Below are 25569 nucleotides of genomic sequence, written 5' to 3'. Positions count from 1 at the left end.
TTTTTAAGCAGGCTGACAGAAACTTAAGGTAAGAATGAAACTGCTCGAGATGCTTTTATAGCCAGTGAGCAGGGCACTTCAGGAAGATTTTTGATTCACCTGAGATCTGAAGAAGTCTTTGGAATTGTCTGTCTCTTAGTTGATCAAACAGGAAGTATAGGATGACAAACGTAGAACCATTAAATACTGGCTTCTTGTTTATGGACTTACCTTCCAGAAGAACAAACTGTATTCATAAGCCCTGTTCAAGTCCTATAGATTCAAAATAAAGACAAAACTATTTTTAATCCAGTTTCTGTCACTAAACTTAGAAAAGCAAAGCTCAGACTTCACAAACCACAAGACACATACCTTGTAATATGATTAAAGCCAGGTGTGGTTTTTGGTATTCAGATTTCCTGAACACATTGTCAAAAACATTGAGCAGGTTTTCTACTCAAATGATTTTTCAGTAGTCTCTTGGCAATCAATACTGGCCTTCCACCTCGCTAGTTGAGAGGGCATTCTCCTTAGCATGTTGCTTTAATAGGTGTGCATAAATACACTAGGGATTCAGCTTCTAGAGTCTTAGATCTTCACAGCAGACATCTGAACCTCAAATGAGATATTTTTTCCCTTGTGCCATTTGCCTTTGCTTGCAAAGGAATAGAAACCAAGAAGAAAACCCAAATAATTATAAAGTGTAATGCTGCTTCTGTGTGTGTGGTTTTTATCCCTACTTTACTCCTGTGTGGGTATCTCAGACATCCTAGGACATGCTGTTATTTTTCAACAAGAAAACTTGCATTCTTTTCAGCATAAAAGCATCAGAATTGGTTACAGTAAACTATATTGAATTTTCTTTGTTTTGGAGGGTGGTTTTTAAAAAAAATCTACATGAAATAATTGTTTCTCTTCACAATAGAAAAGCTTCCCAAATTCTGTGACACATGATAGATCAATACCTTCTACAACCAAACTATTTTACTTTTGCATACATTCTCATAGGCTCCAAGAAGCAGACAATAAGTTTAAGAGACTTGGTAAGGTTCTCAAAAGCTAAGACTGGACTCCTAGTCTTATCTACATTACTTGTAGGAGGTGATTTATTTACAATACTCCAAAGGCACCTAACCTTGCGTTTACAAAAGTGTTCATTAGGAAAACTTCAAGAAATAAAATTTTAGATGCAAGAGAGAACTTGCATTCTCAGAAAGTTTTTGTTTGTATAATACTTGTCTGTGTTCTCTCCTGTAAGAACTTAGGGACCACTGTTGAATAGGTAATTATTTGTTTCAGGATACGTAACTGTGTGCTTGTTAGTGGATATAAAAACCCATAACAATTGGACAATAATCCTCTTCACACTGTATTTGAAGGATTTTCTTGACATAATTTCAAAGCAACACCTTCAGATCAATGCTTTAAAACCAGTCAATATGGGTAGCCAAATCATTGTATCCGAGGAGCTACACACCTTGCAAAATTTAGTATTTCAATGGAAAACTCACTAAGGAGTACTGAGATGCTACTGTTTTCACTTTATGTATGAAAAACTGAAATAAATGGAGAAATAGGTTAGGTGATCTTTGGTGTATATATGCTTCAATATACTGCCATAAGAATAAAAGTGGGCTTGACACTGCATTGATTTTGGCTGGGATAGAGTAAAATTTCTTCACAGCAGCTAGTGTGAGGCTATGTTTTGGATTTGTGATGAAAACAGTGTTGATAACACAGGAATGTTTTATTTATTGCTGAGCAGTGCTTGCACAGTGTGAAGGTCTTGTCTTTTTCTCACATCAAGCCACCAGCAAGTAGGCTGAGGGTGCACAAGAAGTTAGGAGGGGACACAGCTGGGACAGCTGACCCCAGCTGACCAAAGGGATATTCCATACAATATGATGTCATGCTCAGCAATAAAAGCTGGGGAAAGAAGGAGGAAGGGGAGGACGACACTTGGAGTAATGGCGTTTGTCTTCCCAAGTAACTTATGTGCAATGGAGCCCTGCTTTCCTGGAAGTGGCTGGCTGCCTGCCAATAGGAAGCAGTGAATGGATTTCTGATTTTGCTTTGCTTGTGCACGCAGCTTTTGCTTTACCTATTAAACTGTCTTTATCTCAGCCCACGAGTTTTACCACTTCTGATTCTCTTCCCCATCCCACTGGCATGGGGAGTGAGGAAGTGGGTGATGGGGCTTAGCTGCCTGCTGCATTAAACCACAACCAACGCACAAGTTTGATCTATGCATTACAGGCTCTCTTTAAAATCTATGAGAGAAATAGGCACCTTTGGAGAATGATTTGGAGAAAGATAAATAGAATAAATATCTTCTGAGGGTGGTAATCCATGTCCATGAATGGTAGAGGAGCCTAGGGTAGTTTGCTTAGATGTCTAATTAGACATTAGACTTAGATGTCTAATTTGTAGGTAGTTTTGGAGGAATCCATCCATCTAACTGTCTCTGTGGCTCTTCATGTCAAATGCAAAACTAAAGAACTACTGGATATTTTTCTGGGGTCCTTTCCCATGTCATGCTTCGTATTGTATTGTATATTGATATTGTATCAATTACCATTTTTCTCATAGCGGATTTTCTGCTAATACCTGGAATACAGCCAGCACCTTACATTTCTGGTGTTAGCTTCCCAGTATGGTTAGCTTGAAGCTGTTCTTGACACCTGTCCTTAAAATTGTGCTGAAGTCCTCAAACACTCTTGTGTCACTTCTACCCATGGCAACAGTATGCACAGAGCAAGTTCTTCCAACAAGTGTCTTAAGGTTTCCTCCCTGGAAAGCTAGGTGTTTCATTAACTGCAAAATCTGAAAAGGCAATCTGCTAGTACAGAGCACAGAATATCAGAAACTGTGGTCGCAATTATAAACTCAAACCCACACTTAACATGGTCATATAGATAAGCACTCAGCTGACAGAATTTTAGCTATTTTTTATTTCTTTGTTACAGACTATTAAACATTTTGAATCACTGTGATGTTCTGAGCATGGAGTAGATTTCTTAGAGGCACCATTTTACCTAGAGACACTTCTAACCGATAATCAGATTTTCTCACAGATAATCAGTATTTAACACAAATGTATCCACTGTGTCTCTAGACTCCTTCATATTCAATGGGAAGACTTGGACTGTAGTCTGTGAGTCAGAGTTTAAGATCATGACTCCTGCTGGAATACTGCTGAATCCAAGGCTCATGCAGCCTGAAGGAAATATTGAATTGATCTATCCTGTCAGTTGTGTCTGAATTTCCTCTTGGAGTGAATTATTTGGTGTGATCTGGGCACAATAAGGTTATTGAGGGTACCAGGGCCCTGGTGTGAACTAGACACTGAGTCCAAGTAACGCTATAGCTACAGCATGAGCTGTATAGCTGTATGGGTACACTATACCACAGCATGAGCTACCCCTCTATTGATGTATTAGAAAAGTTGTCTCCTTCTGAGGATGTTTCAGTTTACCTTAAATCAGGAATCTAAGGCAGTTAAGATTACTCATATTTTTCCACTGCCTATTTCTTTCCAGAGACAATAACAGAATCACAGAGTAAATAAGATGTAGATACCTACACTTTACATACCTTTTAGTAATCTATCTAGGGCAAACAAAATCTGGAGTTCAGTTTCTAGCATTGCCAAACCTTCTCTTTAAAACTGGAGCAGTTATTCAGCTGAAGCCTTTTAAGAAAGGGAGGCTGCACAGAATCATAAGGGGAAAACAAACAAGCAAAAAACCCCTCTCGACCCAAAACTGTAATATGTATACATAGATCAAAGTTAGCTTTATCAAGGTTTAGTTCAATAAATACAGCCACTGGGTGCATGAATAGGAGAGTTTCACTTCAGCATGGATTAAGGTCTGGACCTCCTGACTTTAGTTCATCGGCACTACCCATTGATCTTCATGAGCAAAGCCTCTTCTCCAGAAGTTTTTAGTTGATTTCTTAGGTGTGTCTTGTGCAAGTAAAGGTCTTCCTCAGGGCAAACCTGACTTCTTTGTTTCTAAGACAATATATGAGAGGATTCAGAAGTGGCACAACTACCGTGTACAAGACTGATACCAACTTGTTAGCGCTGTAGGTATACATGACTTTAGGGTGGGTATAAGTGAAGAGAGTGGTGGAATAGAACAGTATCACTACAGTCAAGTGGGAGCTACAGGTAGAAAAGGCCTTTTGCCTCCCCTGAGAAGAAGGGATCTTCAACAAGGTGAACATGATGCAAATATAGGAGGTGACCACAGTACACAGAGGCATCATGATGACCATCAGAGCCAAGATGAAGTCCACTAGCTCAGCCAAAGAGGAATCGCTGCAGGAGATATTCAGTAGGGGTGAAATATCACAGAAATAGTGATTGATTTTGTCTACATCACAGAACGAGAGCTGGACTATAAAGCTCAGCTTGATGGAAGAAGTGATCAAACCACACATCCAACAGCCAGCTGTCAGCTGAGCACAGAACTGATGATTCATGATGAGTGAATATCGGAGAAGTTTGCATATGGCCAAGAAGCGGTCATAGGCCATAACAGCTAACAGAATATACTAAGTACAAACAAAAGTCACAAAGAAATACAACTGTGTCATGCACCCCTGGAATGAGATATGTTTGTCTTGAGAGAGGAAATCTATGAGCATCTTTGGCTCAATGACAGAAACATACCAGATCTCTAAGACAGACAGATTTCCTAGGAAGAAATACATGGGTTTTTGCAGACTGTGGTTAGTTCGGATGATGAGAATGATAAGGAAGTTTTCCAACACAGTTAATAAATAAGCCAGAAGTAAAGCAGAGAAGAGGAACAGCCGCAGTTCAGCAGTGGTGGGAAAACCCAGGAAAATGAAATACATGACACAGGTTTCATTCCTCCCACCCATTCTGTAGGGGAAAGATGAACCTTATCCACATGCAATAAATTAATACAATGAAACCTAACCAGACGGATTTAAATTCATAGCAATATGTTACACCACCACTTAAGACACTGTAAAAGTTCAGACGCTTTGTTGCTAGGTTTCTAGAAATGAATTGTGTGAAATTTATTTACTCAATTCAGAATTTTTCGTTGTAAAAATGTAAGCATTCTTTTTACTTTATACTTCATGGAGATAAATAGGCACTACCAGTCCTATCTTATCTAAGACATAGGTATAAACCAAGCCAGATGAATAATGCTATTATATTGTCCATCCAGCATAAAGAAATGTGAGGTTTTGAGCTTACAGATAGACATTTACATTGCAATGTTTTAGTTTCTACATCTAAAAATTTCTAAAGTTATACCACATATATCCAATGGACCATAAGGGAAATGCAAAGTACCACAAGGATATACACAATCTGATTTTAAAAACCTCCAAAAACACCTGAAGGACCCCATTAGAGGTTTCTATGGCTAGCTCTGAAAACTTACATCTACATAAAGCTTATTGAGATACAAAGGTACGCACAGCATCCCAGATGATACATCAAAATCGAAAGCTACTTATAGTTCTGGGTCTGGTTTGTTTGTAGCTAACTAAGATTATTGTTTAAAAATAAGAATGCCTCAGCCTGTGCTATTAAAAACAAAACTGTTCTCAACCTTCTTTAGTGGGAATTCAGAGTGGAATCCACTGCCTTAGTTGCTCCTGGAGAATATGATCAATAGGGAACAGATGAAGTGTAGACTGTTGTGTCAGATGAATGATTTATACCAACACAAATAAATTGATCACCTTCAGTGTCTCATGAGGTTTGACCTAGAAATTATACAGATAGCCTCCCAGTGGAAGCAATCACAGAAAGAGGGATACTATTGTTTCCTCTGTGATTCCATGCAGAGTAGAAGTAAGAAACTTAAGATGTCTAATATTTTGTCTGAGACAATGAAATAACACCAACTGATGTCTACTGATTTTTACAGGGCAGAGGAAAAAAAAAACAACCTCAAAAATACCCCACCATAAAGTCCTGAAGCAGAGGATATAGCAGTCATTTACTAAAGGCTAAATTAGAAAAAGGTTTCAGTGCCCTAAATCTAAATCAAGAGCCTTAACTCATGATCAGTTTTGGAGTAAGTAGTTTCTCCTACACAGGAGTTACTTTTACTGAGTGGCCGCTGGTAGCCAGGTAAGATATTCCATGAATTTAAAACAGCAATAAGAGAAAGAGAAAAAAAAAAGGAAGAGAGGAAGGGAGGAAGGGAGGAAGGGAAGAAGGAAGGAAAAGAAAAAAAGCTACCACCACCCCTGGATGGAGCGATGTTCTCTGCTCGTAGTTGTAATCCTTTAGGTGGTGGGCATGCATCAAAAACTTAAGTTTCCCCTCTTCATAGCCTAATGTGACCCTCCCCCATAGGCAGGGTTTTGTCACCACTGAGCAGGCACAGGATGTGCTCAGGAATGTTCTAGAAATGAGTCGGTGGGTTGTGGAGATCTTGAGGGTCTCTATGTCTCCCCCTTTTGGGGTCAAACGAACAATGACCCCTCATGGGCACACATGCGCAGAAGACAGATAGTGTTGTCTGCGTGTTTCAGGAATAGGGGGATGGAGTCCCAAGACAGTATCCTGCTTCTGCAGGTTCTGTTCTTGGTTGAAATTCCCTCATTCAAGACAGGCGTTTGCAACATTCACTTGTTATCAGAGCCTTTGTCCTGGTTCTGGCAAGGATAGAGTTAATTTTACAAGAAGCCAGGACAGGTGACCCAAGCTGGCCAGGGGCTATTCCATATCATGTGACGTCATGCTCACCATAAAAGGGGGGCTAGTCAGGCAGGGGAGAGTCGGTGTGGTTTCGGCGTGGTTCCGGGACGGGCTGAGTGTCTGGTCAGTCAGTTGTTGGTTCGGTAAATTGTTCTCTGTTATCACCCATTGTTAATATTTGTTATCAGCACTGTTGTTGATTGTTTTCCCTCTCCCTTGTTGTCCCAGTAAACTGCCCTTATCCCAACCCTCAAGGCTTTGCCGTTGTTTTTCCATTCTCCTCCCCGTCCCATTGGGGAAGGAGTGAGTGAGCGGCCGCGTGGCGCTCAGGTGCCGGCTGGGCCTAAACCACGTCCGCCTTACAGATGGTGTGGCAGATCAAAGACGTACTGGGATAGTGATGAAAGATATGTACCTGAGCATTAGTGCTGTTTCTGATATCATCATAACCAGAAGGTCTTTTAAAGGAGAATAGTCAGTCAGTCCTGGAATAAAGAACATTATCCAAACCATGTAAATAATTCCTCCTTCTTCTTTGAATTTTCATCTAACATAAAATAAATAATTAACTAAGTAAATAATTCCTACCCTGATACTATGTCTATCTATCAGTTTCACGCAGAACATGTACATAAGACAGTAAACCATATAAGTATCCATGGCACAATAGATAAGGACTGAGGAACACCTCAAAAGAGATTTTCCCACACACACATTCTTTTAGATGCCTACATTTTTACAAGACTAACATACAGAAGACCTTCTGGAGAACTGCATCTTCCCAGTCAAGGAGTTGAGGTTGCGCATCTCAGCTAGATACTTCTGTCAATGTGCTCTTACTGTACTTTTAAGGTGTAAATCTTATTAGTTTCAGATGTCTATCATAAGAAAAGATTAAATGCACCATAGAAGTTTCCCTCATCATTGATAAACACACCCCAAACCACAAAACCCCACCAAAATATAGTTAATTTACGTGTAGAGTTCTGCACTGAAGAACTGTGATTTAACCGGGTAAATATAAAGTACTAAAAGGAAGCTGTTTATCTCTTGGTTAATCATTCTAGAGTTCTTTTCTGTCTTTAGAGGGGGGAAGAAAAGACAAAAAAGAAAAAGGTAGTCCTATGATGTAGTTTGTCTTACCTTTATTCCATGTCTACCAGATCATGAGAAAAATTAAATCCTAGCTCCCAGCTGGCCATATCCCTTAGGTCTCAGCTGTAGTGGAAGAAATGGGCAGCTGAGCAGCTGTGGATAGCATTTCATTCCATTCATTCCACCTCTCAAAGGAGTGCTGTCTGAGTTGCCTTAGTGACTGTAAAGTAAGTGTGGGTATTAGGACCAAATATCAGAAGTTGAGGAGAAAATTGAAATAACTTCTAGGATGACTTGTTTATTTGGAGGAAGGAAAGGGAGAAAAAAGAATTATTACAGGTACAATGTGAGGTTAGAATTAGAATGACAAGTCTTCTACATTTTGTGTTCTATGACCCTCCCTAGTCCCAGGATGGGCAGAAGATGAGGACTTTAAGTACCAGAACCTCTGTGACCACTTGCATAGATAAAGCAGAGCAGCTTCATGCTCTGTGGCTGGAGTACACTGTGAAGGTGCCACTTGGCATTTAAAAAGCAGAACTGGAGGTGCACACTAATTTGTTCACAGTGAACACTAACATGGTCAAATTATAAGTGTGGAGCAGACAATTGATGTGTGTGGCATGCAGCTCTCTTCTTGGGAGATACATCAGTGAGTAGTTAAGGGCTTGTTGAATTAATTGATCCTGAGTCTGTAACTCCTGTAATGCAATGCAGGCAGAGCCTGACCATTCTGAAAAGGGTGAGTGATGAACAATATGAAATCTAGGCATTCTGGGCCACCTAGCAAGAACAGAATTACCATCTACAATATTTAAGAGTAAAATGTGGTCAAATAGTCAAAATAAATATGAACTTTAAGAATAAATTTTGACTTCACTTAAAGAGAGGAGTATATCTGAGGATGCAGAATCATAACATTATAGAATTGTTGAGGTTGGAAGGGCTGGGCAAGCTTGGCAGTTTTATTAGGTCTACATAGCAAGGTTTTGGTAGCAGGGGGGCCTGCAGAGTGGCTTCTGTGAGAAGAGACCAGGGCTGTGCCCATGTCAAAGACAGCCAAACAGAGCCAATTTCAGCCAGTTCCAAAACAGACCCACTGCTGCCCAAAACTGAACCAATCAGCGAAGTTGGTGGCATCTCTGTGATAACATATTTAAGAAAGGGTAAAGACACTGTGTGGCAGCTTTGAGAGAGAGGAGTGAGAATAATGTGAGAGAAACGGCCCTGCAGACACCAAGGTCAGTGAAGGAGGAGAGGGAGGAGGCAGTCCATGCACTGGAGCAGAGATTCCATTGCAACCCATGGAGAAGACAATGGTGAAGCATGTTGTCCCCCCTGCAGCCCGTGAGGGACCACGCTGAAGCAGATAACTACACTTCAGCCCATGGAGGACCCCAGACTACAGCAGGTGGAGTTGCCCCAAAGGAAGATGCAGCCCATGGGGAGCCCATGCTGGAGCCAGCTTCTGGCAGGAACTGTAGCCAGTAGAAGACACATTATGGAGCAGTCTGTTCCTGGTGGTTGTACACTGTGCAAAAAACCCATGCTGGAGAAGTTCGTGAAGAACTATGTCCAGTGGGAGGGACCCCATACTAGAGCAGGGGAAAATTATGAGGAAGCAGGGGCAGAGTCAGTATTGTGAACTAACTGCAACCCCATTCCCCAAGAAGAGGAGTAGAGGGAAGGTATTTTTAGTTTCGTCTTTGTTTCTCACCACCCTAATCTATTTTTAATTGGTAATAAATTAAATTATTTTTCCCTAAGTGAAGTTTGTTTTGTCCATGAAGGTAACTGGTAAATGATCTCCCTGTCCTTTATCTCAACCCATGAGCTTCTCCATCTTGTTTTTTCCCTCTGTCTTGCTGAGGAAGGGGAGTGAGAGAGTGATTTGGTGGGTGTGTGGCCGCCACCACAGCAGTCTCTCCAAATCATGCTCTGATCTGAGCCACTGGCAAGCAGCAAATCTTTCTAGATAGCCCCTCAGGCTGACAGGTCAGGTGTCTATGTCCCACAGAGGGGACCCATCCTTTTACTGTTACTCACCACATGTTTCTGGTACTACTGTGTGGTTCAGGCTCAGATGGCACTGATTCTTCTTTGGACAGAGCATTCAGCTACCTGTCTACTTCGAGGGCATTGGAACCATTCTGTAGCTGCAGATCTGCAGGGAGAAGAAAAGCCTTCCTCCTCTTGCTAGAAGTCATAAGCTTTCAGCCTTTACTGTCATGGTGCTTCCATTACCCAAGCTTCCATTACCCAACCAGATATGGTCTCACTATGGCCCTCCCTCCTTCTGTACAGTTAGAGGTTCATGGTCTTGTATCTGCAGGATGTCAGAAGATCCTGTCAATGAATATTATCATTATCTCTGATGTCCTATAGTCTGCTGACCTCTTCCCGCAGCTCCTTAATTTATTGACAAAGATCCTCAACCAGCAGACACCTCTGGCAGGCACAAAGTTCATCTTTGAGCTTCAGCAAGAAACAACAGGAATTGTCTGAGACCTAAAGTGCTGCATCCTCCCTTTGAATCTCAAATCAGAGCTGAGACCTCTTTTCCAAGAGGTAATTGCTTCAGGTTGAGCTAAGGAGATATAATTTTGACAGCATATTCACATGATGTATAGCTGTCTGGCCTTGCTCGTTCTGTCTTTATGTAGATAACTCTATGCCTAAAGTTAGGATAGCTATCACCCTAGGCTAGGCAAAATGGGAGTGATTTCCTCATATATTCAGTGAAGGAATGCAAGGTCCTCTGGAGAAAAATTTAGATAACTTTAGATAATCTTGCCTAACTTTGTCTTTCTGAATAAACTTATCTATTGATTATACAGAAGATCTGACTGCTAAAGCAATGTTAAGGGCATCTCCTCTGCCCTTAAAACAACATTTAACTTTGTCTTTCCTTGAAATAAGTCACTGCTGGAGCTCAAAATGACAGAAGATCATGCATAAAACTGTTTCATTCATATCAATCAGTTCCCTGTAAATCCCAAATTTCAAGAAAAAAATATCAGGACCATTTTGCTTCAGCTTCTGAAGGACAAACCAGAGCTTTTCATGAAGTCATTGAATCATAAAATTCAATTATTTCTATATGGGTTTTTTTACCTATACAAACTCTTCCTTTCTGTCATTAAATCTGCAAGGAAACTCTTTTTCTGAACAAGACCTTTTGGAGAGCATCCTTGATTTCCTGGTTCCTCAGGCAGTAAATGATGGGATTAAAGAGAGGAACAACAGCAGCATAGAGAGCAGACACAATTTTGTTCATCTCATTAACTGGAAGTGTTTTGGGCCTCACGTAGATGAAAATGCTTGTCGCATAGAAGACAATGACCACTATAAGGTGGGAGGTACAGGTAGAGAAGGCTTTTTGGCAACCTTGTACAGATGAAATATGAAGGACAGTGAAGATAACATAGGTATATTATAGGATTACTATGGAGAGAGGCATCAGGAGAATAAATAAGGCAGCCACAAAATCCATAAGAACAGCTCTTTCCATATCTGTGCAGGCCAAGTTCAAGAGAGGAGAAACATCACAGAAGAAATGGTTGATTATATTTGGTCCACAGTATGTTAGGTGAGAGATAAAATATACTTTGCTTCCAGAGATTAAGAAACCAGTCAACCAAGATCCCATAGTAAGGTAGACACAGACAGCGTGCCTCATGATAGTAGAGTAATGGAAAGGCTTGCAAATGGCAACATAGCGATCATAGGCCATGACAGCCAGGAGGAGGTACTCAGTGTTGCCCAGGCTGAGGAAGAAGTACAGCTGTGTCATGCATCCCATGAAGGAGATTTGCTTTGTCACTGACACAAAGCTCAGCATTGTCTTGGGGAGTGTGACTGTCACATACCAAATCTCCACGAAGGACAAATTAGTCAGAAAGAAATACATTGGGGAGTGGAGGTTATAGTTTGTCCAGACAATCAGGATAATGATGCTATTTTCTGCTAAAACTAAGAGATATCCAATGAGAAATGTTGCAAAGAGAATCTGCCAGCGAGGAGCAATGGGAAATCCAAGGAGAATAAATTCTTTGACCATGCTGTGATTGCTCATCTCCATGTCTCCTGTCTACCTCTGTAAAGACAATAACATCAATGATTTATTATTAGTGATTATAATACATTAGAATACCTTTCTCTCTCTCTGTCTACCTCTCTTGCTTTAGAGTTGTTTCACATTTCTTTCACACTGCAGTCAAATTAATATTTGTGTAGATACTGCTGTAAATATTAGCTTTATTAATTATTAACATTTTCTAAGACATGATATTTAGAACAAAATAACAATAATTCTGAATTCTCTCAGTAACATAATATCTAACTTCTCCTTGACTTTCTAGGGGGAATTAGCTCTTATGTCTAGTAATTTTCTAAATTGTACACTGAACTCATTTGTAAATTTGTGAACAGTTACCAGAAAATCAGTCACCATAGATACTTCCAAAAATAACAAAATATTATCAACACCAATTGCAGTATTTACATATTATCATCAATGCATTATTATTTTGTAAAATTGAAACTTTAATAAAGGTCAAGATGCATAAAATAATAAGCATAAATAAAGCTTTTCTTCTCCATAGCCCATGTGTCCAGAAATTGTGGTCTTAATCCAACATACAATTTGAAAACTTCCAACATTGTCTCACATTTTCAAAGATGTCTGAGAAATTTGCCGACATGTTCCCATTTTGTATAATATATTCCAGTTTTTGTGTAAGCAGAGTTCAAGCCTGAATAACTGATGAGTGTTGGAGTCCTCTTTCCTATGATAAGGGCAAGATTCAGCTGGATACACATAAATATGTAGTACCACCTAAGAAACCTCCGGATATCTGAACTGTCCAAATGGGTATGAAGGATGTGACACAAGATTTACAGTAGCCCTGTGCACTTCTGGAATAGCAGCTGGAGGCCAGGTGGGATAGGTAAGAGCATCTGAAAGTCTTGTTTCAGGCAATTGAATCATGTGTTGAGGGACTGACTCATTTGCCCATAAACAGTTGTCTACTACTAGATGAGATACCTTGTGGTACTGGAATTATCAAATAATTTCGGGTAGACATAACACAGGATCTATAGAGGACCTCTGCACTTCTGAAATGACAACTGGAGGCTCGGTAAGATATTTCTGGGCATCTCAAAAGTAAACAACTTATTCAAGTCCATTTTGTTACATTAAATTGGTTTCTTGACTTTCTTGTGAATACCGATGTAATTCTGTTCACTAACAGCAGAAGTTCAGAGACTTACAGACTGATTCAGTTGTCCAAATATAGTTATTTACTGTTATTTGAGATAGCCTAGGCTATCCTATGTATGCCTCATCAGTTTGCACATGGCCTTCTGAAACAATATTTGGAGGATATCATCTAGGATATCTCAAGGGGTACTACACTTTGACACCTACACTTAGGCAATTGAATCTTAACTCCTATCTCATACTTCTACATGTAGACAGAAAAACTAAGAACCTTAATCTGACAGCTGAATCACATCACTGCTGTTTAATCAATGGGGAAAAAGAGGCACCAGCAAAGTGAATTTCAGATGACATATTATGTATCTGGATGAGCAACATTGAGGTTCTTTCGTGTTTTTCTCTGTTAACTATAAGAAAGTCAGGGTTGGACTTCCCAAACTTTGATGTTTAATTTCCAAAGGCTTTGAAGCACAAATTTTGTTAATAAAATAAAATCATATGAATAATATGATAAAATAAATAAATATATATAAAACAACCATGAATAATTTCTTGAAAAAGATTTCAAAACTTCCTATTCTTGTAGTCTGATTTATTAACATTAACAATGCATTTAGTCCTTGAGTGCCTAAACACAGAGGCCTGCAATAGTGTCTTTTGTAACCGTAGGTCCTTTTCCTCAAAGTTATTTGAAAGAATCATTATATTTCAGAAGGGAAGGGAAGGGAAGGGAAGGGAAGGGAAGGGAAGGGAAGGGAAGGGAAGGGAAGGGAAGGGAAGGGAAGGGAAGGGAAGGGAAGGGAAGGGAAGGGAAGGGAAGGGAAGGGAAGGGAAGGGAAGGGAAGGGAAGGGAAGGGAAGGGAAGGGAAGGGAAGGGAAGGGAAGGGAAGGGAAGGGAAGGGAAGGGAAGGGAAGGGAAGGGAAGGGAAGGGACTAACAAAAAGTATCTTCATTTGAAAGATACTTTTTTTTTTTTTTCTTTGCACAAAAATTCACAGATATTCCATGAGAAATAAGATTTACTGTGTGGCTTCTCACTAAATACATTTAATTCAAAACCTATCTTTTCTGTCATATTTGTTTTACTAGCTTCAATCGCCAATATACTACCCAGCAGACTTAAAGAAAGTGTTATTAATATTTATGAGGAGAAATACTAGATTAGTAAATACTTCTATTTCACTTAGAAATTTGAGTCCTTGTACCCATGTTGAATGGACTGTTTGAAGTTCAGAGAGACTGCGACACAATATCTGTGTATTATTTCTTCACTTTCCTGAGGATTTCATCTGTGCATTTGGGTTGTCCTTCCAAAGGGACCAGTCAAGGAACAAATTATTTCTTCTCTCTTCCCTAGCTTGGCAATACTATTTGTCCTTGAGTTTAAAAAAAAAAAAAGCCTCATCCCTGAAAACCCATCTGTTCATCTTCCAGTAGCCAGAAATAGATTAAGCAAGCAAGCAAGCAGCATTCCTGATTTTAATGATTTTTTTTTTCAGAGGTTTGTGACTAAAACTGTTGATGAAATAGCTGAGCAAGGTGTACAGCTGCTCATTAAACAGATCATCTCAAAGGCTTCTCTTCTAATCAATGTGAGGCATATAACAAAAATGTCAATCTTACTCAGCAGAGCAAGAGGGATTTGTGGTTTCACACTCCATCGGTAGGATTTGTCTTTCCTGGCACTGCAGGTGTAACAAGGAAAATATTAATTATCCCACATTTAAAGACCTGTAAAGAAGTTATACCTGCATAAGCTAATTGTCTTAATTTAAACAGTGGAGAGAAATAAGCATTGGGTGGGATTTATTTTATCCCAAAGAAAACAATTAAGACACAAATTACTTGAATTGTGCTCTAGAAAGGATTGATCCATTACAAGACAATCTTGTACATTAGCTCAGGTGTAAATAATTGTTAGGTACTGTTAGTGCTGGATGAGATGAATCCCAACCCTGACTACAGATTTTCCTAAATTCGGAAGCTTAGCTGAGCTACCTAGTTAAGAATTTAGTCACTGATCTTCTTATGTGTCAGTAATGAGATACTGACATACTTCTACAATGCTAAAGTGACTGATTCCCAAAAAAACAGGCCAAGTGGTGCAGAGGAATTTACATTCATTTTGCTCAAGACTAATCCCCCTTGGAATGAAATGTCCAGGACAATTCTGCATAAAATTTTATGTAGATCTTAAACCTCTCTGATGTTCTGAGGATCTCAGAAAAAGTCCTTCCTTATTATTACATTTCTTTTCTCCCACCTCAAGTTGCCTGAAATAATTACAGAATGGTGTTTCATCCAAACAGTATATTGTTTCTTATAGCATGATGGGAGTAGTATGCATTGCATGTAGGGATATTTGAGACTATCAAATCTGCTGGTATAGGGCTGGAATTCATTCTAGTGTAATGGAAACCAAACCAGCACATTTTCATTTACATTGTCTAATGGAAACTTTTAAATTTATAATCCCTGGATCTGGAAATGTTTAGGTCATTCCAAAAGATTGTCCAGATAGGAATAAAGATACATGCAGTGACTCGGGATCACAGTTGGGAATCACAAGTTGGGAATGAAGTGTCTAACCTCCATTATCAAACTACCATGCTTTTTGTGATTCAGACATTGTGAAATAGACATCCAACCCAATTCAGCTCCCTATGAAAAGCATATGTGTAAAGTTTCACCTTCTGTGTGCATGATACACTCCTTCATCCCCAGATCTTTGCTACACTTCCTCTGGCTACAGCCACAAAGACACTTCAAGACAGAACAGAGCTCCCTTGTGACACTGAGATTACAGTGCAAATTCTCCTGGAAACCACACAGAGGCATAGGAAAGACAAAAAGAGAGTTGTGAGCAGCCATCATGGATTTACCAAAAGGCAAACCATGCCTCACTAATCTGATAGCTGCCTATGATGGGATGACTAGCTCCTTGAATGAGCTGAGCTCAGTGGATTATTTTTACCTTATCCTTAATAAAACTCTCACTGTAACCTGCCATTGGAAAGAAGGATCTCAGAGATGTGAATTATAAATTGGCTGAAAAACTGACTAGACTCCAGAATTCAGTGGGTGGTGATAAACAGTAGAAATTTCAACTGACAACCAGTGTTATTCTTCAGGAACTGATCCTGTGGCTGAAACTGTAGTGTTTTCACTGAAAACCTGGACAATTGCATGCAATGAACTCTCAGCTAGTTCACAGGTTTTACAAAATTAGAGTGAGTTTTGGATATGTTGCAAGGCACAGCTGCTATTCAGAGCGACCTCAACAGGCTGGGGAGATGGGCTGACAGGAACCTCATGAAGTTCAGCAAAGAAAAATGCAAAGTCCTGCATCTGGACAAAAAAAACCCCCTTGTGCAACAAGACGGGCTGGTGCCTGACTGACTGAAACAACTTTGCACAAAAGCATCTCAGTATCCTGGCTGAAGGCAAACTGAAAAGGAGTCAGTAGTGTGCCCTTACAAAGGGGGCAACCAACCACATCATGGGCTGTATTTCGAAAACTGTAGCCAGTGGGATGGTCAGAGAGATTCTTCTTCTCTGTTAAACACTTGAAAGACTCCAGTCAGCAGTATTGTGTCCAGTCTAAGGTTCCCCAAGATAAAAAAGACAGTGACACATGGAGTGGAGTGAGTCTAGTGAAGTACCATCCAGTTGGCTGAGGGTCTGGGGAACAAGACATACAGACTCTGAGAGAGCAGAACTTGTTTATCCTGAGGAAGTCAAGGCCAGGGGAGTTCTCATTGTCTACAGCTCCCTAAGTGTGGGAGGAGGCAGGGGTAGAGAATTTGGAGACACCCTCTTATTGAAGGTACTCAATGGCAGGACTAGAGGCAATAGAGAACAAGTTGGAATACAGGAAATTCATATTAGATATAAGCAAATTCAATTTTAATAGTACAGATGGAACTTGGGCCCAGATTGGTGGTGAAATCCCCAATGACATATTCATCTCATTGGAGGTAAAAAAATTAAACCTCATATGACACTGAGCAAGCTGAATTATGTTCAAATTTGGCCCCTCTCTGAGCATGATGCTGGAATTCCAGAGGTCCTTTTTGTCCTGGTTCTGGCAAGGGTAGAGTTAATTTCACAAGGAGCCAGGACAGGTGAGCCAAGCTGGCCAGGGGCTATTCCATACCATGTGACATCATGCTCACTATAAAAGGGGGACTAGTCGGGCAGGGGAGGGGGCAGCGCAGTTTCGGAGCAGTTCCAGGACAGGCTGAGCATCTGGTCGGTTGGTTGTTTGATCGGTAAATTGTTCTCTGTTATCACCCATTGTGAATATCTGTTCTTAGTACTGTTGTTGATTGTTTTCCCTCTCCCTTGCTGTCCCAGTAAACTGCCCCTATCCCAACACTCCAGGCTTTGCCGTTGTTTTTCCATTCTCCTCCGCATCCCGCTGGGGGAGGGGTGAGCGAGCAGCGCATGGCACTCAGCTGCTAGCTGGGCCTAAATCACGTCACTTTTGTACATAAATTGTTTTATGATTCCATGATTCTGAAGTTAACAAACATTCACATAGAATCATAGAATGGTTTGGGTTGGAAGAGACCTTAAAGGTTATCCAGTTCCCACCCCCCTGCCATAGGCAGAGACACCCTCCACTAGACGACGTTGCTCAAAGCCTCATCCAACCTGGCCTTAAACACTTCCAGGGAGGGGGCATCCACAACCTCTCTGGGCAACCTGTTCCAGTGCCTCACCACTCTCACACTAAAGAATTTCTTCCTAACATCTAATCTAAATCTACTCTCTTTTAGTTTAAACCCATTCCCCTTCGTCCTATCACTACATGCCCTTCTACAAAGTCCCTCTCCAGTTTTCTTGTAGGCCACTTTAGGGCCTGCTGGAAGGCCACAATTAGGTCTCCCTGAAGCCTTCTCCTCTCCAGGCTGAACAAGCCCAACTCTCTCAGCCTGGCCTTACAGGAGAGGTGCTCCAGCCCTCTGATCAGCTTCATGGCCCTCCTCTGGACTCGCTCAAACAGCTCAATGTCTCTCTTGTACTGGGGACCCCAGAGCTGGATGCAGTACTCCAGGTGGGGTCTCACAAGAGCACAGTAGAGGGGCAGGATCACCTCCCTCGACCCGCTGGTCATGCCACTTTTGATGCAGCCCAGGACACGGCTGGCTTTCTGGGCTGCAAGCGTACACTGTCGACTCATGTTGAGCTTCTCATCAATCAGTACCCCCAAGTCCTTCTCCTCGGGGCTGCTTTCAATCCATTCTCTGCCCAGCCTATAGTCGTGCTTGGGATTGTGTCGACCCATGTGCAGGACCTTGCACTTGGCCTTGTTGAACTTCATGCGGTTTGCACAGGCCCACCTCTCCTCCAGCCTGTCAAGGTCCCTCTGGATGGCATCCCTTCCCTCCAGCGTGTCGACCCCACCAGACAGCTTGGTGTTGTCAGCAAATTTGCTGAGGGTGCACTCAATCCCACTGCCCATGTCACTGACAAAGTCCTATAACAAAATCTCATTTTGCGACACATACTCTTTGTTGTTCTGAACATAAAAGAGTAGTGCCTGCACCAGTCTGGGGAACATTGCAATACCAAAAGAGTAAAAGTTGTCTTTGGGGCATGACATATACTCTGATGTTTGAATATAAGTTCTATGTGCCTGAAGGTCTGAAGTTACAGGAAGGGTTCATTAATCTCCTCAAGAACTGGGGAAAACCAAGACTTAATGCAAAAAGATCCAAGAAACACATCTTGTGACCAGAAGAGGCACCCCAAAGAGGCAGCCAGGCAGTGACTTCTCTCAGGAGCTAGTCTGCTAGTTAATAGCCATACATAGATTGTTATGTCTACAGTCAGGAGAACACTGCCCCAGTTCCTGTGAACTCTGAAGAATGTGATATTTTTACATTTTGCCTGAATATGCTTAGCTCAGAGTGTTACACACAACATGAAGATTTTTCTGCAACCTTGCAGAATGGTGTTTCACAGTATGAAACTGAGCGTATGTCATACCCAGAAACTCTTTAAAAGCTTCATGGTTGTTCCACAGAGGAAGGAGCTAAAAATTAAAATAGTTTTATCTATTCTATGAGGAGCAGACCCTTACGAGTTTTGCCCAAGAGAGAATTAATTAGTTCCAAAAGGGATCCTGCAAATGAATAAAGGTATTCTTAAGGTATGTGTGATACAGGAACAAGCCCAAGTTATTTGACATAATAAGTTTTATAAGCATTATAAATCATTAATATATAAGCATTATAATGCTTATAATGCTTCTTAAGTACTTTGTGACCTGTCTTGGGGATTAATCTCTATTGCTCTGAACAAATTAACTAGAATGGTATATATCCACACGGCTCATAGTTGATCAGTCCTTCAGAGAAAGTTCCCATGCTATGTACCTAAGAGGTGATTATAGTCAATGAAGCTCTGGTCAATGGCTAGGAAACTGGATCCTGCCTTTATAATTAATCATCTCAACAGATCTCTAGACACTGTTCTTACACTGTTTAGAGACCTATTCAGTGTCCAGGATAGATATCTGTATTATTTTGAGCACCCCAGACTATCCAGTGCACCTTATAATGCTGATAGATATGACACAGTTTCTGTGTAAAGCCTATATCCTTCTGGAACAACAACTAGAGGACAGCCAGGGTATACAAGATAATTTCAAGAGGCACTAGGCACCCATGACTGCGTAACTAATTCAAATCCTAGAACTTCCTTGATAATGCTGAAAGCTGAGACTTCTGCTCCCACTTAGGTGTTTAAACCTGGAATCAAATCCCATTCATAAAGTTAGGTGATATGAACACCAACCAGCTGTGCTGAGTTGCAGCCCTATTATTTATCTGCATATTTAAAGGTAAGCATGAAGTTGAACTTGTCCTCCAAGTGACATTTTCACAGTCATTAGACAAAGCTTGTCAATCAGGAGTCAGATAATGCTTCTACTGAACTGAGCCCATACTGGGTTGAGTCTATGTTATTATTATGGATCTCTCTTGTTTCACTATAAAGTGCTATTCATCTGTCTGTCTCTGTATAAAGCCTATATTCATAAAATCATAGAATGATAGAATGCCCTGGATTGGAAGGGACCTTAAAGACCATCTAGTATTGACTATTTACTGAATGTAGGTTAGGACTCTTCTGCAATGGAAAACCAGTTCTTTCCTCAAACAAAACATAGGAGTGGTACTATGGTTCTGATCAGTTTAGAGCCCATTTCACTTAAACAAAAAGATGAAACATCTCCTCCCTCTTCCTCTGTCCACATGTCCCAATACTGCAGAACTATTGCACCAGTCTTGGCATCTTGTCTCATTTTGTCTGCTCTCCATCCCTTACATGCAGCATAGAAACTCAGTACCTTGTAGAAGCATAAACATCAAAGAATGTAAAGTAATTCTTGGCTGCATTATAAAAAATGCGAAATTTTAGATTAACTTTTAAAACTATATCAGTATTTCCACCACATTGAAGTGCCACAGAAAGGCAATAGTATCCCAGGACCTTCTGTTTGGAAATGCAGGAATCTTGCTTGTAACTGAATGAGACATCAATGTAGTTGCGACTGAAGTGGTTTAACCACAGTTTCTAAGTAAATAAGTAAACAAGTAAACAAACAAGTAAATGAAAAAAAGGAGCTTTAAAAAGCAGCTTATATTAAGATCCATGAGGAAAACTGGGAACATTGCTGTTGTGGAACAGAGGAGTGGCAGTGAATAGCACACACTACACATTGGCAGAAGACCTGGGTGAACAGGTGCAAAAACCTTTTAAGTAGATCACGATCAAGGGATTGCTCATTGGCATGACCAGCCTGGTCACACAGGGCATAGCCATGAATGTTATCAACATCTAACACTGTGATATGTTTAGCAAAATGGTCACAGATTACTCCCTAAAGTAATTTAGTGATGCAGATGTTGACAAGGGCAGCAGAGATGCAGCCACTGACTCCTAAAATACACAAAAATCCCAAACAACAGTAAGGTCATTAATATTCAAACTAATACACAGTGACTTAGGCAGAACTTGTAAGTACAGAAATTAATGAAAATGTCCTACAAAATGGAAAAAAAAAGTATTTTGTTTACAGTGACAAAGTTTTAAAGTCTTCAATTTATTTAGAGTATTTCTTTCAACCTTCCTTAAGAAGTTGGGCTTCTCCCATTCCACAGTGAACACTTTCTTTTCTTCTTCTGTTACTCCCTTCCAGGAGGATTGATTCACCTTCCTAAATACAGGCTTCTTGTAGAATATGAAATACCGTGGAGTGCCTGACACCTCCTGTGGTGGGTTCACCTTGGCTAGATGCTGCTTTATCACTCCCTCTTCTCAGCTGGACAGAGGAGAGAAAATGTAAGGAAGATAAGGACAGGGAGATCATTCACCAACTACCATCATGGGCAAAACAGACCCAACTTGGGAAAATTAATTTATTACCAATCAAATCAGAGTAGAGTAATGAGAAATCAAACCAAATCTTAAAAACACCTTCCCCCCACCCCTCCCTTCTTCCTGGGCTTAACTTCACTCCTGATTTCTCTACCTACCCTCTCTGCAGCAGCACAGAGGGACGGGAAATGAGGGTTGTGGTTAGTTGTCCTGCTGCTCCTTCCTCCTCGGGGGAGGACTCCTCACAGTCTTTCCCTGGTCCTGCATAGGGTCCTTCTCATGGGAGACAGTCTTCCGTGAACTTCTTCAACATGTGTTGTTACCACAGGCTGCAATTCTTCACAAATTGCTTCAGCGTGGATTTCTTCCATGGTGTGCAGTCATTCAGGACCAGATGGCTCCAGTGTGGGTCCCCTACAGGGTTACAAGTCCTGCCAGCAAACCTGCTCCAGCGTGGGCTCCTCCCTCCATGGATCCACAGGATCCATGGGTTGCAGGTGGAACATCTGCTCCACCATCAACCTCCACAGGCTGTAGGGTCACAGCCTGCCTCACCATGGTCTTCTCCACAGGCTGTAGGGGAATCTCTGCTCCGGCACCTGAAACACCTCCTCCCCCTCCTTCCTCACTCTCTGCAGAGTTGTTCCTCTGTGTTGGGTTTGCATGGCAATGTTTTGGGGGGGGGGGGTGGGGGGGGTGTCTACAGGTGTGGCTTCCGTGAGAAGCTGCTAGAAGCTTCCCCTGTGTCTGATAGAGCCAATGCCAGCCGGCTCCAAGACGGACCCACCGCTGGCCAAGGCCAAGCCAGTCAGCGCCTCTGTGATAACATATTTAAGAAGGGAAAGAAAAAACAGTTAAGGGGAGCTTTTGCCACCAGAGAGAGGAGTGAGAAGGTGTAAGAAACTCTGCAGATACCAAGGTCAGTTCAGAAGGAGGGGGAGGAGGTGCTCCAGGCACCGGAGCAAAGATCCCCCTGCAGCCCGTGGTGAAGACCATGGTGAAGCAGGCTGTCCCCCTGCAGCCCATGGAGGGAGGATGAGGAGGTGTAGAGATTCCACGTGCAGCCCATGGAGGAGCCCACGCCGGAGCAGGTGGAGGCACCTAAAGGAGGCTGTGGCCCTGTGGGAAGCCCGCACTGGAGCAAGCTCCTGGCAGGACCTGTGGACCCATGGAGAGAGGAGCCCACGCCAGAGCAGGTTTGCTGGCAGGACTTGTGACCCCGTGGGGGACCCACATTGGAGCAGTTTGCTCCTGAAGGACTGCACCCCGTGGGAGAGACTCACGTAGGAGAAGTTTGTGAAGGACTGTCTCCTGTGGGAGGGACCCCACGCTGGAGCAGGGGGACGATGAGAGGAGTCCTCCTCCCCCTGAGGATGAAGAAGCAGCAGAAACAACGTGTGATGAACTGATCGTAACCCCCATTCCCCGTACCCCTGTGCCGCTGAGGGGGGGCACGGAGGTTGAAGCCAGGAATGAAGTCAAGCCCGGGAAGATGGGAGGGGTGGGGGGAGGTGGTTTAAGATTTGATTTTATTTCTCATTCCTCTACTCCGTTTTGCTTAGTAATAAATTAGATGAATTTTCCTCTCTCAGTTCAGTCTGTTTTGCTTGTGATGATAATTAGTGAGTGATCTCTCTCTGTCCTTATCTCGACCCACAAGCTTTTCATTATACTTTTTTCTCCCCTGTCTAGTGAAGGAGGGGAGTGGTAGAGTGGCTCTGGTGGGCACCTGGCCCCCAGCCAGGGTCAGCCCACCACATCCTCTCACATAGTCTCACTCCTCTTTCTGTCTTCAGTTGTTGCTGGTTTTGATTTTTTTCTTTTGATTCTTCTTAAATATGTTATCCCAGAGGTGCTACTACCATTGCTGATTGGCTCAGTCTTGGCCAGCAGTGGGTCCATCTGGAGCCAGCTGGCATTGGCTCTATCAGAAACAGGGGAAGCTTCTAGCAGCTTCTCACAAAAGCCACCCCTGTAGCCCCCCTGCTACCAAAACCTTGCCACACAAACCCAACACACCTCCCCTTTTTGATAGGCAGATATGATACAGGATCTGCAGAAGAGTCTTCCTTTTAGCATCACATTTGCAGATCAAGAAGAATATCCAAGGTCTTTAAAATATATATTTATGCAAATGCATCTCACCTTAGCTGTCAGATATTGCCTGGAATTGGATCAGATACTAATAACAGAACATTTCAATTGTGTTCTCAAAGCCATTCGTGTATGACATCGTAGATCTATCTTTTTATTCCCTGAAGTGCCTGTGAGTCAAATCAATAACTTCATTGTGCATAAGCCTTCATCAGATAAGAAAGATCATTTGAAGGTAATCAGGTAGAAAGATGATTTCTTGTTGAGGTAAGTGTTCATTGTATGCCTCAGTTTCTTGAGTTACCAGCATTATGATGATTGCAGTACAATCTAAATCTTCAAACTTTTCCTTCTAACACTCACACTTACACTCTGTCTGTAAGGAACTATCTTAAAGGTGGACAGCAATGGATTGAGAGACCTTGGGGGAAGTCTTTCTAACACTGAAGATTTTTTTCAAAGCTCCTTTAATCTCCTGGTTCCTCAGACAGTAAATGCAGGGATTGAGCATGGGAGTTACAATAGTGTACAAAATTGACACCAGCTTGTTTAAGTCAAAAGGGTGGATTCTTTTGGGCCGGGCATACATGAACAGAGTGGCTGAAAAGAAGATAATGACTACAGTGAGGTGAGAAACACAGGTGGAGAATGCTTTCTTCCTGCCCTGGACTGTGGGCATATGCAAGATGGTGCTGATGATGCATATATAGGAGATAATCGTGACAGAGAGGGGAACCAGCAAGATAAGCAAGGCCAGGATGAAATCCACTATTTCAGCCATTGTCATGTCAGCGCACGATATGTTCAGCAAGGGGCTGATGTCACAGAAGAAGTGGTTAATGACATTGGAGCCACAAAAAGACAGCTGAGAGATGAAAAATACTTTCAGCATGGAGGACAAGAAGCCAATGAGCCAGGAGCATGTGGCTAGTTGCATGCAGAGCTGGTGGTTCATGATGACTGCATAGCGCAGGGGATTGCAGATGGCCACATAACGATCATAAGCCATGACTGCAAGGAGGACACACTCAGTACAAATAAGGGAGCTGAAGAAGTAAAGCTGGGTCATACAGCCTTCGAAAGATATTTTCTTGCTTTCAACAAGAAAATTCAATAGCAGTTTAGGGACAGTGACTGAGATGTACCAAGCCTCCAGGAAGGAGAGATTGCTGAGAAAGAAATACATGGGCTTGTGAAGCTGAAGGTTCATCTTTATCAAGATAATTATGAGTATATTTTCCAAGATGGTCAGCATGTAAGCCATCAGGAATATCACAAACAGCAACAGCTGAAGTTCCATGATAGTTGGAAATCCCAAGAGGACAAATTCCTGGAATTTTGTGCTGTTTTTCTGCTTCATGGCAAATGGCATAGCATCAAGCTTCAAAAAAAAAAAAAAAAAAAGAAAAAAAAAACCAAAAAAGACAATAAAAGAGAAAAATATAGAATATTTTTAAAATCAAAGAAATAGTGAGAAGAACTGCAGAGGAAGAAAAGAAAAAATGGCTAGTCAAAAATAAGAAAGGAAGAATAATAATGATAAAAAAGGAAAAACATGAGAGGGAGAAAAAGAAGAACATTGTTACATTCAGATCATATACCATTTTGAAGATAAAAGAACAAATTCAATATGATATTTTGATATCTAGTTCATAATTAGTGGCCTAGATTATTACTGAAATCCATGAGTGTTGAATGCAAATTTAACAGCTGGATACCCAGTTCTGTTTAACTTGCAGGGGATACTGGATATCCAGGATGCATCTGCCTGAATTAGGCAATTGGGCTTAGTTCTGTAAAGCCAAGTCATTCCCGCACTGTCTGTGGAGTAAAGATTGGTCCCTGCTACATTTTCCCAGCATAGAAAGCCTCAAGATATTCACTAAATGAGACAGGTATTTCCAGAGAGCAATATGTTTTGTTCTAAATAGAACTCTAAGGGAAGATTAATTACATTTTTGAGGAATGTATTTCTCTGTCTGTGTCTCTTCCCTTACTATCCCCTGTTTTTCCTTTTCTCTATTTATTCATCTTTTTTAAAAATTTGATGAGCTAATTTTGCTGTATAGTTCTCAATTTATACAGGTCA

The 25569-nt window shown here is 41.4% G+C and overlaps 2 protein-coding genes across 2 annotated transcripts; both read right to left on the bottom strand.

Annotated features, from left to right (window-relative positions):
- Positions 1–3936: 3936 nt before the first annotated feature.
- Positions 3937–11855, bottom strand: LOC104632892 (olfactory receptor 6Y1-like). Its single transcript, XM_010298921.2, has 2 exons — positions 11343–11855; positions 3937–4356 (listed from the first exon to the last, which is right to left on the bottom strand). Exons 1-2 carry the CDS (start codon positions 11853–11855, stop codon positions 3937–3939), a joined length of 933 nt encoding a protein of 310 aa, XP_010297223.2.
- Positions 11856–23871: 12016 nt separating this feature from the next.
- On the bottom strand, positions 23872–24840 carry LOC104633468 (olfactory receptor 6B1). The gene has a single exon (XM_010299688.1). The coding sequence runs from the start codon at positions 24838–24840 to the stop codon at positions 23872–23874; it is 969 nt and encodes a 322-aa protein (XP_010297990.1).
- Positions 24841–25569: the final 729 nt, after the last annotated feature.

This window comes from Balearica regulorum, chromosome 24 (genome assembly GCF_011004875.1).
Source record: "Balearica regulorum gibbericeps isolate bBalReg1 chromosome 24, bBalReg1.pri, whole genome shotgun sequence".
Classification (NCBI taxonomy): Eukaryota; Metazoa; Chordata; class Aves; order Gruiformes; family Gruidae; genus Balearica; species Balearica regulorum.
The sequence above is the reverse complement of the archived record's forward strand: the minus strand, read 5'-3'. Positions and strand labels throughout refer to the sequence as shown.